This window comes from Zonotrichia leucophrys, chromosome 2 (assembly GCF_028769735.1).
Source record: "Zonotrichia leucophrys gambelii isolate GWCS_2022_RI chromosome 2, RI_Zleu_2.0, whole genome shotgun sequence".
In the NCBI taxonomy this organism is placed as follows: domain Eukaryota; kingdom Metazoa; phylum Chordata; class Aves; order Passeriformes; family Passerellidae; genus Zonotrichia; species Zonotrichia leucophrys.
The window spans coordinates 6,000,191-6,015,537 of record NC_088171.1 but is presented as its reverse complement, the minus strand read 5'-3'; the positions used below and the strand labels follow the sequence as shown (position 1 = coordinate 6,015,537).

Genomic DNA, 15,347 nt, shown 5'->3' with positions numbered 1-15,347 from the left:
GGTCCATGTGGCTCCTGTACAGTGATTCCTGTAATGTGCATAGCCCTCCACAGCTGCAGGGAGCTGCTCCTCACCATCATCTTCACCACAGGTTTCAGGGGCATCTCTGCTTCTCCTCCTCCAGAGTGGTGTTCCACCCATGGGAAACAGCTCCCCACAACTTCTCCAGCAGAGATCCTGCCCACAGGCTGCAGTTCTTCACAGGTGTGATGATCTCCACAGGATCACAGCCTCCTTCAGGCATTAACCTACTCCAGCATGGGCTCATCCACAGTTCACAGTCCCCTTGGCTGGAGTTCACACTTGGAGTCCCAGCCTGTCCAGCTCAGCAGCACAGACACACCAGTGGTGCCCTGGCCATCTGCCAGCCCAGGCAGGCCTGTTATCATCACCAGGGCTCTTATCAATACGTGCCCAGGCACAGCAGAGTACCTTGACCAGCAATTGTAAAAAAGAGCCACTAATGAGGCTCTAACGCACACCCAGACAAGTGAGCCCCATGGCAAGCATAGGAGCCTGCCAATTAATAGCAGCTATTAAATCAATCTAGCACATTTCAATCAAATCTCTCATTGTCTCTAACCCTTTGAGCTGCACATTGAGCATGACAAAAAGTCTGTTGTGGTTTAATCCCAGGCAGCCACTCAGTCACTCTCCCACCAGCAGGATCAGGGAGAGAATCAAAAGAGAAAAAATGAGAAAACTCATGGGTGGATATAAAGACAGTTTAAAAGATAAAGCAAAAGCCACACACATAAACAAAGCAAAATAAGGAATTCATTCAACACTTCCACTGGCAGGCATTCAGCCATCTTCAGGAGAGCAGGGCCCAATCACACATAGTGATGAATTGGGAAGACAAATGCCATCACCCCAAACATCCCCCCATTTTATTTAGTGAGCATGTGGTGTGGAATATCTCTTTGGTCAGTGGGGGTCAGATGTCCCAGCTGTGTCTCCTCCCAGCTTGTCATGCACCCCCAAACCCCTCAGCAGTGTGACAGTACAGGCAGAGAAGGCCTTGGTGCTGTGCAGGTGCTGCTCAGCAATATCCAAAGCATCTCTTGATTCACTGTGTTCAGCACAAACCTAGAACTTAGCCCTATACACCTTTACTGTAAAGAAAATTAACTCTCCCCAAGCAAAAATCAGCACAATTCACCAGCTACATCTTCTGTCTGAGAGGTGAAAAGTCACACATAAACCATCACATCTTTGGGCTTTCTGCTTCTCCCTTTGGTCTGTTTGCAGCCTGCAAACTCCTCACCCTCTCCTTGCTCCCAACTCCTATTTTTATATTTCCATAACATCCCACCATCAATTTCTCCCTCATCTCTATGTAGAAAGTAGTTTTAGACTAGGCTAGAAGTGGTAGCTAATGCAGCAGGTCCAGCTACCTCCTGAGAAAAGTTACACTGAAGTCATCAGGTTCTCCAATCATCCAGAAATTCAGCCTATTAAAAATGGAGGAGTCTTTCAAATATTTGTTTTACCTCATTGGAGAGGATTTTATACAAACCTATAAGTACTCAAGGCCATCAGCTCTTCATATTTCATCTTTAATGTGATATCCTTCCTCTGACAAAGAGAGCCCTTAAAGAGCCAGATGCCCTTGACTGGAAATGTCCCATTAAAGCACATCAATGCCACACTGAGCCACCACATCTTGCTTTTCCAAGCTGAGCCCTCTGAGTGCAGGGTCAGACCCTGACTAAGTATTGAATATGCTCCTCAGCATCAAGCAAAGTCCAATTTTTTTCCTACTCTGCAATATTTGAGCGCTCTCTCAGAGAGAGAGTTTATTTTATTTACTCTTTCATCTATTTTCAAGCATTGATTTGGGAGTGGCTGCAGAAGGGATAGGACTGGGGCTTCTGCCAGATATTTGGGGGAATTGCTCTACTCAGCACAAACACAGCCATCCACAGAAAATAACACAAAATCCTAACATTTGACTCTGGTCTCCAAAAGAGTTGGGAGACTGCAACAGCCTTCTCTTTTCAGAGCATTGTGAAGTCCAACAGCAAGAATGGAAGCTGGAAAAGGACTCCCACCACCTTTTAATTCTCACATACTGCTTCTCCTAACTGTTTTTCACTACTTAGCCCTTTCTGTACTCATGTTCATATAGAAAAAAACAAAAAGGACAAACAAAAGCTAATTTCCGCATTGTTTAAAGTAAAAGAAAAGTTGAAGAGCAAACATAGGTGAGACACAGGCAGGAACTTCTGAATGCAGTGACAACGGACCCCATTTTCTTTTACACTATTTAACTACTTTTCTAGTAAAAATGGAAACAGGAAAATCACTTCTGTCAGACCCACCCCAAAAACATACCACAACTCCAAATGTGTCTTTTCACACCTCAGACAGAGTACTAAAGACAAGGAAAAGTACAACAACAAAACCCATCTCATAAAATAGGCAAACAGATGCAGCCATTCCTTTAGAAAAAAAATAAAGAATCAAGGATAAACTCATCAAGTCCACATACACAGAAAGCCTGGCTTTCAACAAACACAGCAAAAATGTCTCTAAAAATAGAGAAATATTCCTATATCTGCACTGCTATCTTGTTAGATATGAATGCTATTGGTGGTTCAGAGCACAGGTACCAACAAACTCTAATCCTTACTCCAACAACAAGAACCACCAAACAAACAAAACACACCAATCTTCTCTCCCCAAAAAATTTAAAAACAAGCAAACATCAAGAAAAAAAAACAAAAAACAAACCAGCCCATAAAACAAAACAACAAAAAACCCTAAAACACCCCACAAAAACACCCCTAAAAATCCCACCAACAACAAACAAAAACCCAACATCCCCCCCCAAAAAAAAACCAAACAAAAACCCTCAAAACCAATAAAAAATAAAACAAATCACTACTCAAATACACCCAACCTGCCCACTCCTCTCCTGCCTTATAAATAGTTTGCTTCCTGATTGTTTATCCCTTTCAGCTGTTGCCTGATGGATGAACATGTTAACCCTTTCCTTGGCACATCCAATTAAGCTCCCAGCTGTTGGATCCTGCTCTTCAGCTCCACCCAAGGAGGTGAATATTGGCTGCATACCATCCTGCCTATAACAACCATGCCAAACTCAGCTGTGTTATTGGTTTGCCAGATTAGGAAGATGTTGGCAAGAGCCAAAACGTTGCTTGATTGTTGAGAAAATGCCTGTGTGAGAGGTTTTAAGAGCTCCTTCCATTCACATGAAAATACTAAATACAGAGGTGATAGTGAGGAACATTTTTATTGAAGATACTAAATAAAATTTTGTTGTAGCATTAAAGGTGTATCAAGAACCAGTGACTAAAGTCAAGCTAATTTAAATGAAGAGGTAAGCTTTAACTGTGAGGCTTATTAACTGAGAAACAAATTCCTTGATGTCCTCAGGTCAAGAGCTGGAACTCCAGCAGAACAAATTACTTTAGTCAAATAAAACCAAGCCCACCTTTAAGATATTTGTCTGCACTGACCTGCCTTTCCAGTTCCTTTGAGTGAAAACATGGAAAATACCCTTCCACTTTCTGGTGTTACTCTCCCAAAAAATATATATATATTTGAAGACTCAGGGACCATCTCAATCAACTTGATGGGATAAGAAAACACATATTGGATTATTGGATCTTGCTGTTGTGGGGAAACTTGTGCTTTGCAACCAACAGGGTCCAAATGACAAATTTTCCATGTGGATCTTCCTGTGCACAAGAGGCCTGGTCCATAGCCATAGGATCATGGCAAGCTTCCACAGGGAAAACTCACCACAGGAAAACTGCAAATTGCACCCTCTTATAAGCTTTGGAGGGAGGGTGGTTGATGCAAACTGTTCGAAATAAGCCTTGCTCAATACTTTGCTTTAACCCTCACATTTATTTCTCTCTCAGGAACAATCACGTTTCTTAACTTTTATTTTGCAGGACTGAAGAAACCAGGACTCTAATTTTCTTTCAACAGCCTCTCTAACTTCTTGTCTGTTGTAGAAACCCTTTAAATCTTGTTTGGTTCATATGAATCTTCCTCGAGCATCTCATACCAGCGTGTGCAGAGGTGCAGCCTCACCAGTGCCTCCTCTGCCTCAGCACCACCTGCCCCCCATGGGCTGTGTCTGAGCTGAAGAGCCTCATTTAATTTCTGTGTTTCAGAATTGCATCACATTACACATCCCAGCCCTTCTGTTCCAGTAGCTGACCGAAGTCTCCACAGGTGTGGAAACTGGGAATATTTCTGTGTCTGCTCTGGGGTGCCCTGACCCCTAGGGCAGCACTGACTCTGATCCTCATTCATGGAGAAAGTTTCCCAGACTTCAAGATAGACTGGAATCCATAGAAGTGTGAAATAGATTATAGAGAGCAGTGTAGATGTGTCACTTGGTGAGAAATTGGGGGTTTGGGATTTTTAGTGTGTTGTGGATGGAAGCAAGATGGAGGGCACAGGGTGTCATCCTGGATTTCTTCTTCATGCTTCTTCTTCCTTCTTCATGGGTTTGGGTGGCAGTTTGTAATTGGGCAGAAATTCCTCATTGTGGGCTCTGTGGGATCAGTTATTGGGTTAAAAGGGAAATAATCCAGGTGTCAGTTCTTAATTGGCTAGTTTAGTCTTAAAAGACCTTGTACCAAGAGATTGTTGGCCATTTTGTGCCTTCTAATGAAAAGCTGCTGGACTCCCAGTAGTGAGACTGTTTTACTGATAAGAAATAATAAACATCCGAGTCTGAACATGAAATATTGTCTCAAGTACCTTCAATCTAGAGCCAGAGAAACCAATGATCGGTACTCCCACACACAAGGATCTGCTGTTCCCATCCCCTGAAAGCACATCCCCATTTGGCCCCCAGTAGAGCCCTTCATGCTCTGTCCCCTTACATTCTCTCAGGATACCAGGGGATAAGATTTGCCGCATTCTTATTTCTTAGAAAATACATTTCAAACCTTTTTTAATTCAATTTTCCACTTTCCTTCAAATCTTTGATTGTTTCCTCTCCAAAATGTGCCCCACAGCCCTGCAACATCCCTAAGTTCAGACCATCAAGTCTCTGCTTGAGCTGCTTGTTACCTCCTTTTCTAATGCAAGTGTTACATTTAGGTTGGATTTTGTGGATTTTTTTCTCTCCCACAACCTTTCCTGATTTGATGGATTCTCACAAAATCCTTAGAGAGAGAGATCTGCAGCTTCATGTGCCAGTTCTCAACAGGATTTTTGCAAAGGGGTCGTTCTGGACCCCAGCTCCATTGTTTTAATTCCCTTCTGTGTCCATCCATGGATTTACTCACATTTCCATTCAAACACTTCTTGTTTGCCAAATAAAATATAATCCTAGATTGACAATAGTCTTCACCAAAATTTAAGGAGATTATGTACCTGATATTTATAATATATATAGACAGATAAACTTTAAAGTAAATCAAACCCTCATCCCTGCCTCATTTTACACCAAACTCACATCTTCTTTACTTTTTCTTCTTTCTTATTTAGCCAATGATTTACTTATCACTGTTTCAGCTTCTTATTCATGGTCTCATTCTCTTTTACAATGGAAATTCTCAATCATTTTGTTTTCTGAACTTTAAACTGTAGCTTTCCTTAAGCATAACTCTCTCCCCCCTCTCCCTGTAAGCTCTCTGCTTCCTGCTAATACTTTTTCAGTATTAATAGTTATTTATCTGTTCAGGTTTCACTCTCTATACCTTAGACAGAGGCCCCACTTTTTTTTTTTTTTTTTCACATTGAAAATGTCATTTTGATCGAAAACCACTAGGAGGAAGCAGTCAACAAGTTTCCCTGTCCAGATGTAGATCCCAGTCTTCATTTCATTAAATTCAGATGGTTTTGAGCAGGAACTAAGGGGACTGCTGGATCACAGATCCCCTTGAAAGTGCTGTGGCCCACAACACCTTGAAACACCTTGTAACTATTTACCTTCCAGTCAAACTGGCTTCTCTGCTTCTGCTAAAATCAGTTTTGTGACTCCATGCTCTGAAGAACAGAAACCACCTCTAATTTACAAGTTAATTTTTCCCTATTCTATTTGTCTTTTAAACGTTTGTCTCCCTTCCTCTTATTTTCCCACCTGCTTTATTTACTGAGAGTCACGATGCCTCCTCTCAGCTGTTATTTCTAGGCTGAAAACACTAAACTTCTCATATCACACGTTATTATTCATCCTAGCATTGCTTCCCAGCACATGATATAGTTTTAATTCACAACTGTTGAATTGCAAAGATCTCTGGCGAACAGGAGGAAAAAATGTTGCTTTTCTTTCAAGCACAAGTGGAGTTTCATGCAGTTCCATCAATTTGCCCAAGAGCTGAGAAACACTGAACTAAATTATTCACATGGTTCAATTAATGATAGTCTCAATGCTAAAGTCAGTTTAGCCTTCAGGTTTAGCCTTCAGGTCCTGAAGAAAATATTGTTGAAGAAAATAGCTTTTTGTCAATTAATTTCTTTTTTTTTCCCCACCCCCTTTAACACTGTTGACTGGTTTGTAATTATTCAAGGATTTTCCATTACTTTGATTTCCTACAAAAAATATCTGTGCTTTAGGTGGTAAAATGGAGCCCACTACAGAGAGGTACAGATGTTCTTGAGTTCTCAGGTCATTCATTCATATATTTATTGTTCCACACCACTATCAAACGAACAAACTGATACATCATGTTGTTGAGCTTGCGTTTCTCGTGGGCTGTCAAAGGGAAAAGCTCACAGGCCTCAATTTTTTTTTGTCTGTATTAATAACCTCTTTAAAAATGCAATAATTTGGAGTAAAATTTTAAGTGATTTATAGTTTATGGAACATGTAACTGTTGAAGAGACCAGGCTGTTAATGCAGCCTGGATTAAATGACTAAAATCACATGAAATATTGCTCTGAATGACCAAAATAGGAAAGCAATTATCCGGAAATAAGGATGTATATCATACTGCCACAATAGGAAAGAATGATGTTTTTAAGAATATTGCTGAAACCAAAATTAAGAGGCTCAGAGGTGAACCAGAAGGATTTGGAAGATTATTTATTTCTAAGGGCACATGTTCTAACTCCCATGCTTATATTCAGAATTTTATCTCCCAAGTGACTGGGGCGTCCTTAGAAGATTTTCTTGTGGCCTTTCATTACATAAAGAGGTTTTATAAGAAAGATGGAGGGAGACTTTTTATGAGGGTTTTAGACTGAAAGAGGGTAGGTTCATCTTTAGATATTTTAATTTTTATTTATTATTATATTTATTTATTATTATATTTATTTAATTTTATACATTATTATATATTTTAGATATTTTATTTATTTTTTAGATAGCCATTAGATATTTTTCTAAAAGGATGGTGATGCTCTGGCACAGGGTACCCAGAGAAGCTGTGGCTGCCTCTGGATGCCTGGAAATATCCAAGGCCAGGTTAGAAGGAGTTTGGAGTAACCTGGGATAGTGGAAGGTGTCCCTGACATGGCAGGGGGTGGAACTGGATGGTCTTTAAAGTCCCTTGCAACCCAACCCAACCCAACCCAAACCAACCCAACCCATTCTTTGATTCTGTACATGGCAAGGGAACAATCTTCCCTAAAATAGTATCACCTTTACTCAGAGTTTCTGCAGAAGATAAAATTCCTCCTAGAGGGTATTTCTCATGTCTCCTACACCAACAAACAATTCACTTAGTATCAAATGAACTTTGGCAGATGATCTCCTGCATTGGTGGAGCTCTGGCTCCGTTTCAGGGTGGCCTTTCCAGAGAGAAGGATGTCAGTGATGCTTGTATATATTCTGACCAACAATTAACTGCTCTTACAATAAACAAATACTTCTTCCTGACATACAAACTGGCAAAGATGAGTCACACCACATTTAGGTATGAATGTGTTTAAATCAATCTCCTGGGAGGATGTGATACCAGGATTCACAAATTCAGTTCATTGGATCCCCAAATCGTTGAGAATGATGCATGTGGCTCATTACTGCTCCTCACAATGCATCCTGCACATCTCGGGAAGCTGACACTGAACAGGCTGGAGCTGGGAAACACCATCCCACCAGTGCCATGTAGCCAGGTCCTCAGCTGGGGTGGTTCATATGCTGTGAAAGTGGTTAAAAATAATTTTAGCCAAATGAATCCATTTATTTTCATTAATTCTTTTACAGTTGTTAGATTTATTTTTTTATTTGAAAGAATAGAGCCTCTGGGTTCTAAAGGCACAGAGCTGTTGACTTTTCTGGTATAACACAGATTCACTGTGCATCTACATTAAAATCTGAGGGAGTATTAGTCAAAACTAATTAAAGGTGCTACCATTTCAGGAATGGCTAGGGAGAAGTTAAGGGAATACCACAGATGAAACTAGAAGTTACTATAAATATTATTTATTTGCATCAGTCTTCAGACAATATTAACTGAAAACAAAGTCTTGTTATTAGGTGTAATTTACCATTCATAGTAAAAGAGAAATTCTGTCCAAAAAGCTCACAATCTGAAGAGATGGAAAAGACAGGAGAAGAAAGCAACATAAAACACAAGAATATAACCGCAACCAGGGAGAAGGGGCATTGAAGAGAGAAGAAAACTTGCTGCAGGTTGCAAACAAGTGCACAGCAGGTCCCACTCAATCACAGGGTTCTTTTCTGGCTGAAATTAGTGTGGAGGGAAAAGCTCACCTGAACCTTGCCAGAGGCTGCCAAACCCAACAGTGATCACAGAGCTGCAACCTTGCAACTAAGAACGCATCTTAAAGATGTTAATGTACATAAGAAATTAAAATGTCAGGTGTACTTTGTGACTACACCTAGTATGTGACAAAGGGGAACACAATGGTCCTTAGACAGCAAAGTCCATCAGCTGGATCTACAAAGTAAATGTACACAGGACAAATGGGTAAGTAGTGTTTGGGCATGTGTTTTTCTGAGAAGTATAAGGACATGAAGATAAAGGACTTCATAAGGAAAATGTGGTGAGATGAGAAACCACAAGAGCCCATCTGCACATGTAGCTCTATGAGAAGTAGAATTTTAGAATTTGTATTACATCCTCAGGTTTATATTAACCCCAGACCCAAGTATTTCAACCCAGATTTCCTAATTACCTACATTACTCATAATTTGGTTTCTCCTAACCTTTGCAGGAGAGAGAAGGCTGGTTCTCCCACCAGAAAAACACAGGGAGGAGGGAGAAAGGCTCCTACCTGCAAAGAGACACGTCCATGGCCATGGATGATGTTCATCACCACGACCAAGGACACCTCTGATGGGTCCCATGTGGAGCTCCCTGGCCTTGGTTTCTGGTGTTTAAGGAGTTGCTGAAGTGATATTACCAATTTCCAGCCAGGGTTATTTGTATTTCTCTTCTCTGCCACATTGTCAAGAATGAACTCGAACACAAAACTCAACTGTTAGGAGAATTTTGAGGAAAGTATGCAATTAACACAAATTTTTATGGACTGATTGACGGTAAGCTGCCTTCACCTCACTGCCAGAGGAATCCGGGTTAAAAAAAATAATCCTCACAGGCAAAACATAAACAACGTTTTTCTCTGTTCAGTATGACTTCTGTAAGACTACGAGTTGTATTTATTATTTCCTTAAACTTCAGTAACATAACTATGATAACATACATGCCATGGTTTATTCTGTAAATCGATCATATGGGAAGTCCACTACACTGTGGAATATCTGTGGATCATGCAGGGTCTGTGTTTGTGGCACATCTGTCCCCAAACATAAAAAAAAGATTTTAAAAATCATCAGCAATTTGCTAAACAGGTTTATAATGATAATAGCAATTAGGAATGGAATAAATTTTAGCTCCTTTTCATTCCTCAATTTATACTCATATTGACATTCATTTTCTGTTCTCCAGTAGATCCACTGGTGCTTGGACTTTTCTCTGCTTCCTGTACAGGGGAAATATCAGCTGAGGTTGCCTGTCACTGCTGTGAACATGTCACAGCACCCAGGTGCTGTGGGACACACTTTGCAGTGAGATGCCATCGATCAAACAGATCCAAAACCTTTCTCTGAATAGGAAAATATTGAAGAAAACTGAACACACCAGAGCCAAAGGCCACGATTCTCAGCTGCCATAATCAACAGGCCTGGTTTCATAGGGAGGCTGCCTCTGCTGCCATGCATTTATAATATCATCATCTGTGAAAATTTAAAAATATTCTTAACAGCTTTGTCACCAATTAACTACTTAAAGTCTGGAGATTGTTGATTGCCCATTATTTCTCCATTCTCCACCACGAGATTGCCACTACTCTCTCTTGTGACACTGTCATACGACGGAGGGATGGACACTGAGGACGACGTTTCAGACCTGTTAGGACCCCTACCATAATTCGCACGCAGCATAGAGGCAATGAGTCCTTCTTTTTCTGGAGCATCATCTCCCAGAGTGTCAGAGCTGCCAGTTCTGTGCTGGTACAGGTAGGAAGCCTGTTTGAGGGAGCGCTGGAGCAGGTGGCTCCTGTAGGCACGCTGGATCACCGTGGCCGACGCTTCCTCTTGCCTGTGGCTGAGCGTAGTGCATATTGGCTCATAGGATTGTTTTGATGGATTGGCAGCCATGAATTTCTCCTCCATATGTACTTTCAGAGTATCCAGCTCTCCAGAATCTCCCAACACCCTCTTGGTGAAAGCAAACAAGATATCCAAGCAGTGTATCTTGTCCCCACTGACCACAGGCAGGTCCATTGCTGTGAGTTCAACTTTGTTTGGTTTTGGTACACGCAAGGGCTTGGGCAGAGCATCTGCAAAGTCTGAAAGTGCAGAGAAAGTTATGAACTGAGTTACCTCAGGATCAAACTTCTCCCAGATTTCATAAAAGATATCAAAGTCATCTTCCCCTAAAGGCTCTGCACTTTCCTCAGTGGCAGCATTGAAGTTCTCCATAATAACGGCTATGTACATGTTTACAACAATGAGAAATGATATAATGATGTAACTTACAAAATAAATAATACCTATGGCAGGTTTACCACATTCACCCACTTCTTCCTTTATGGCTGGATCACAGTACGGTGGCCCAGTGTTTAAAATGGGGCTGAGAAGACCATCCCAGCCAGCTGAAGTGGTGATTTGGAAGAGACAGAGCATGCTGTTAGCAAAGGTTTGGAAGTTGAACATGTCATCAATGCCACCTTCCATCTTCACATAGCCAAAGTTAGCCATGCCAAAAATGGCATAAATGAACATGACCAGGAACAGCAAGAGGCCAATGTTGAACAGAGCAGGAAGGGACATCATTAAGGCAAACAGGAGAGTTCGAATTCCTTTGGCTCCCCGGATGAGTCGCAGGATCCGGCCAATCCGGGCCAAACGAATGACTCTGAAGAGTGTGGGTGGTAAGAAATGTTCAAACGCTTTGCCAATGTTGGAAAGCAGTAAGGCTGAAAGGAGAAGATAACAACTCATTAGAATATAATATTTTTCCTTAACTTGTAAAGAGGCTGGGATGATAATATATTCACAGCTCAAAAATATCTGATGTGTGTTTGCTAAGCCCCACCAGAATAACTTTTAGGAGAAGCTGAATTGAATTAACAGTTGTTGAAATCAGCAATTATGAGCTACATTCTTCAGCCATCAGAGAATAGTCCCTGTTGCACAGAAGATGACAAGAAACTTTCTGTGCACAACTTCAAATATCTGTATCAGTTGACACTTGAGATGGTTTTCTTTGACTCTGGTTGCATGAATACTTCAGCAGATTCAAGTTACCTTCTACATTTGTCTTCAAATACTGACACTACAAAGCTAAACTAAGAAAACAAGATATAATGCAATGTCAAAGTAATTTAAATATAGGCATGATATGTAGAAGCAAACAGTGATGAACACAGATGTGCATGGCACTCTAGAATGGCTTTTGGTTTATTCAGGGACAGAGCTACACATGGATGTTATTTTTTCTTTGTTTGAATGAAATAAATGACACCTAATAATATTAGAAGAGGCTTGTCTTTTCTAAGTGCAGCTGTTTAGGATGTTTTTTTCTGTATTTACAATCCAGAAACTTAATTTCTCAAGGAAGAGCCATAGTCTTACTGGACTCTTATTTACCCTAGACACGAGTCATAGTAAAAAACTGAAATATTCTTCTTGCCCTAAATGCCTCTTACTAGGGCAGTACTAGCCCTGGGAATAGTTAAATTGGCAAGAAGCTCAAATTTGCAACCGAGCTTTTTATCCCATTCTTCCATTGCAATCTGTGCATGTAAAAACTAATATATTTTTTGTGATCTTTTCTATTGTGTTACAAAGTGAGAACCCTTATTGTCAGTCAGCAATGCCTGAATTCTACAGGCTATAATCTAATTCCAGTCTTCCCACTCTACATATTCTAGTATTCCCATTTTTCTATATATTTCAGTCATCTGTCAAAAACACAGATGACAAAACCCAATAATTGATCTGAGTATTTCTTAGCTGGTACTAAATCTGTGACAATTGAAATTACCATGTAATATGATACTGCTATGATGAGTTATTCATTCTGTATTTCAGATGAGAAAAAAATAAAACTAAAGAATCATTATAAAATATATACACACTTTTACTAAAGGAATTGTTTTGAATCTCATTGAATATTATTTAATATAATCTTGAGAGGGCTTGCTTATTTTTTCCTTAAGACCTTATAGTATTATGACTTACATTTCAATGATTATTTGCAGTTAATAAATTTTAACTATTTTTTTCTTTCTAAAAATAATAATAATTTACATAATAAAGATTTTTCAAGACAGTTTTACTTACCAACAAGTGACATAATAACAACAACTAAATCAAATATGTTCCAGGCATTTGAGAAATAGTACTGCCTCAGAGCCAGCAGTTTCAGCACACATTCTGCAGTGAAGATGGTAACAAAGAGTATATTGATTTTGCTGAGGACATTTGTCTTTGTTTCACTTTGCTCATACGTTTCCACCATCATTGTGACCATATTGAGGCAGATGAGACCCATGATGACAACATCAAACATCTGGGATGTTACAATGTTGAAAAGGAAGCCTTGGTATCTGTTCTAGAAGGCAAAAAGAATACTTCTGACATCAGTTATGAAAATAAGGAGTACCCATCCATACACGTTTCCAACATTACCAATTTTTATGTCAGAAAGTCACTCAGCTGCAATGAAGTTGGAGAAATTGGAGAAAGGCAGAGTATTACAATGACATTAAAAATCCCTTCCCATCCTGAAGTTTTATCACTTCCAAGAATATAAAACCCAATAATATTTATGCAGACAACTTAATAAATATTTAATCTGTAAAATAAGTCAGTCCACTTATTGGTGTGGAACTGACTTTAGAGAACTGTCCGAGTATCAATGTAAAGACAATAAGAATATTTTATATGTAATATGTAAATATATTGCACTTTCCAGTGAATTAAATTGCATTTTTGCAATGCATTTTCCCAGTGAAGAATTCTGTTTACCAAGGGTCTTGGAATGGGTTTTTGAGGCTTCTTGGATCCCAACTTTTTCATTGCATTGTAGTATTTTTTCTGTTCTTCTGTCATGAAGATATCTTCCCCACCTAAGTATACAAAGAAATGTCACTGTTATCTGGTGAAGAGCAAAACTACTGTACTTAAAATGTCTAAAATTCTGGAAACTGACATTCCTTCCTTTTTCACATCTTGCTGTTACTGGCTCTTATTTCATATCATGTAACTGTGTCCAAAAAATCAGTGGCACAAACCAGCCATTCACGGCGTAGAAGTCTTGGTGTGAAACTGAGCTCACCCAAAAGGCATGCAAACAAAAAATATGGACAGGATGAAATCTTTTCCTGGGCTTGCTGAAAATCCAAATTTTTCTCTGGGCTTTCATGCTGGGCTTGCTGAATATCCAAATCACTCATCAGAGCATCTGTAGCAGACCACATTCTAAATAATGAGTCTCTGGTCATGTTGAGTTCCCCAAAAGGAGTGAAATTTTAAGAAGCTTTTAAATGTTTGGGGAAGATCTAGGTGTTCAGGTTACAAGGAATAAGAAAGGAGAAAGTTATTTCTTGTAATTTAATTATTAATGCTCTGGTAAATGCCAATAGAAGTTTTAGATTCCGTGTATAGGACCTTGTTCTGTAAAGCACAACCAATACACTTATCTTTTTCTTTTGCTGGTTGAAGTTGTCAATGATTACACCAACAAAGAGGTTCAGGGTGAAAAAAGATCCAAAGATGATGAAGTTCACAAAGTAGAGATACATATAGAGATTGTACTCCATTTCTGGCTGATCATTTTTCTGCAAGAATGAGAAGCAACTTGAGAAATAACAATACAGCAACATGGGCCCAATTGAGAATAATCTTCATATTGAAGCTCCTCTCAAAAATTGATTCCAGGAGAAACTAAGATTTATGGACTTTCTGCTAATTGTAACAAAAGTGGTATAATTTAAAAATACCAATAGTGCATAACACAAAATTTTGTTTGAATATTTTGACATGATTTCCACAGGCATTGCAGAAGCACCATTGCAGTTCCTTCCAATAAGAACAGGAGCCGTAAATTTTTCAGTACATGAAAAATCAAACAAACAATTTAGAAGTCAAATTCCAAGCTCTTGCCATTAAAATTCTTGGCCTAGATATGTTGTTGCTCTTTTTTATCTTCTTAGCAAAAAAATTCTGTGATGCCTATTATTAATAAAAACAAAATTGGGAGAAGAAAAAATAACTTTTCAAATTGAAGAACAAAGAAGAAAAACATTTAAACACACAAAAACTTATCAATATATGAAAATACTATTATTAGTATTTTCATATTTTATATATTATATTTTCATATATAATATTGCTAATTATATAATATGAAAATACTTTAAAAATTCTTTTATTCCTTTGAACTCCAGATTAAATTAAGGCATCCTCTACATTTCAATTTCTTTCCTTACTAAGTCATACCACTTTGTTTCTGTTTAAGTGGGTGGATCTAGAGCTGAAACCCTTTCCCTGTTGCAACAGAGGAGCTTTAGGGAATGATAAGTCATTTGCAGATTAAATGTTTACATCACCTGACAAAAAATAATTACTGGTAGTATTTAGCACTGACAAACAGCAGATGTGGAAGTGCAAAATGAATACTGCATTTGCAGAAAGCAGCAACATTTTCAAAAAATATGGTTTGAATGAAACAACTGACCTCTCGTGAATCTACTGCTGCATACATGATGTCCATCCAACCCTTAAATGTTGCCTGGAATGAGAGATTATGGAAAATGTGTTGAACTTTGACCTTGAAACTCTTCACATAATTTGCATTATCAGAATGACACTGACTGCAGCAAGAGCCTTTGCTATGTTCACAGGCACAAAGCACCCAGCTCTGGCTGCTGTGAGT

The 15,347-nt window shown here is 39.2% G+C and overlaps 1 protein-coding gene across 1 annotated transcript in view; it reads right to left on the bottom strand.

Annotated features, from left to right (window-relative positions):
• Nucleotides 1–9,578: 9,578 nt before the first annotated feature.
• The window catches only part of LOC135443557 (sodium channel protein type 5 subunit alpha-like), a 42,866-nt gene continuing 37,097 nt past the window's right edge, over nucleotides 9,579–15,347 (bottom strand). Inside the window, exons 24-28 of the mRNA XM_064703848.1 lie at nucleotides 15,150–15,203; nucleotides 14,109–14,250; nucleotides 13,439–13,539; nucleotides 12,752–13,022; nucleotides 9,579–11,382 (exon numbers count right to left, since the gene is read on the bottom strand). Of these exons, the coding sequence (XP_064559918.1) occupies nucleotides 10,184–11,382; nucleotides 12,752–13,022; nucleotides 13,439–13,539; nucleotides 14,109–14,250; nucleotides 15,150–15,203 (1,767 nt within the window). The 3' untranslated portion in view covers nucleotides 9,579–10,183. The remainder of the gene's footprint in view (nucleotides 11,383–12,751; nucleotides 13,023–13,438; nucleotides 13,540–14,108; nucleotides 14,251–15,149; nucleotides 15,204–15,347) is intronic.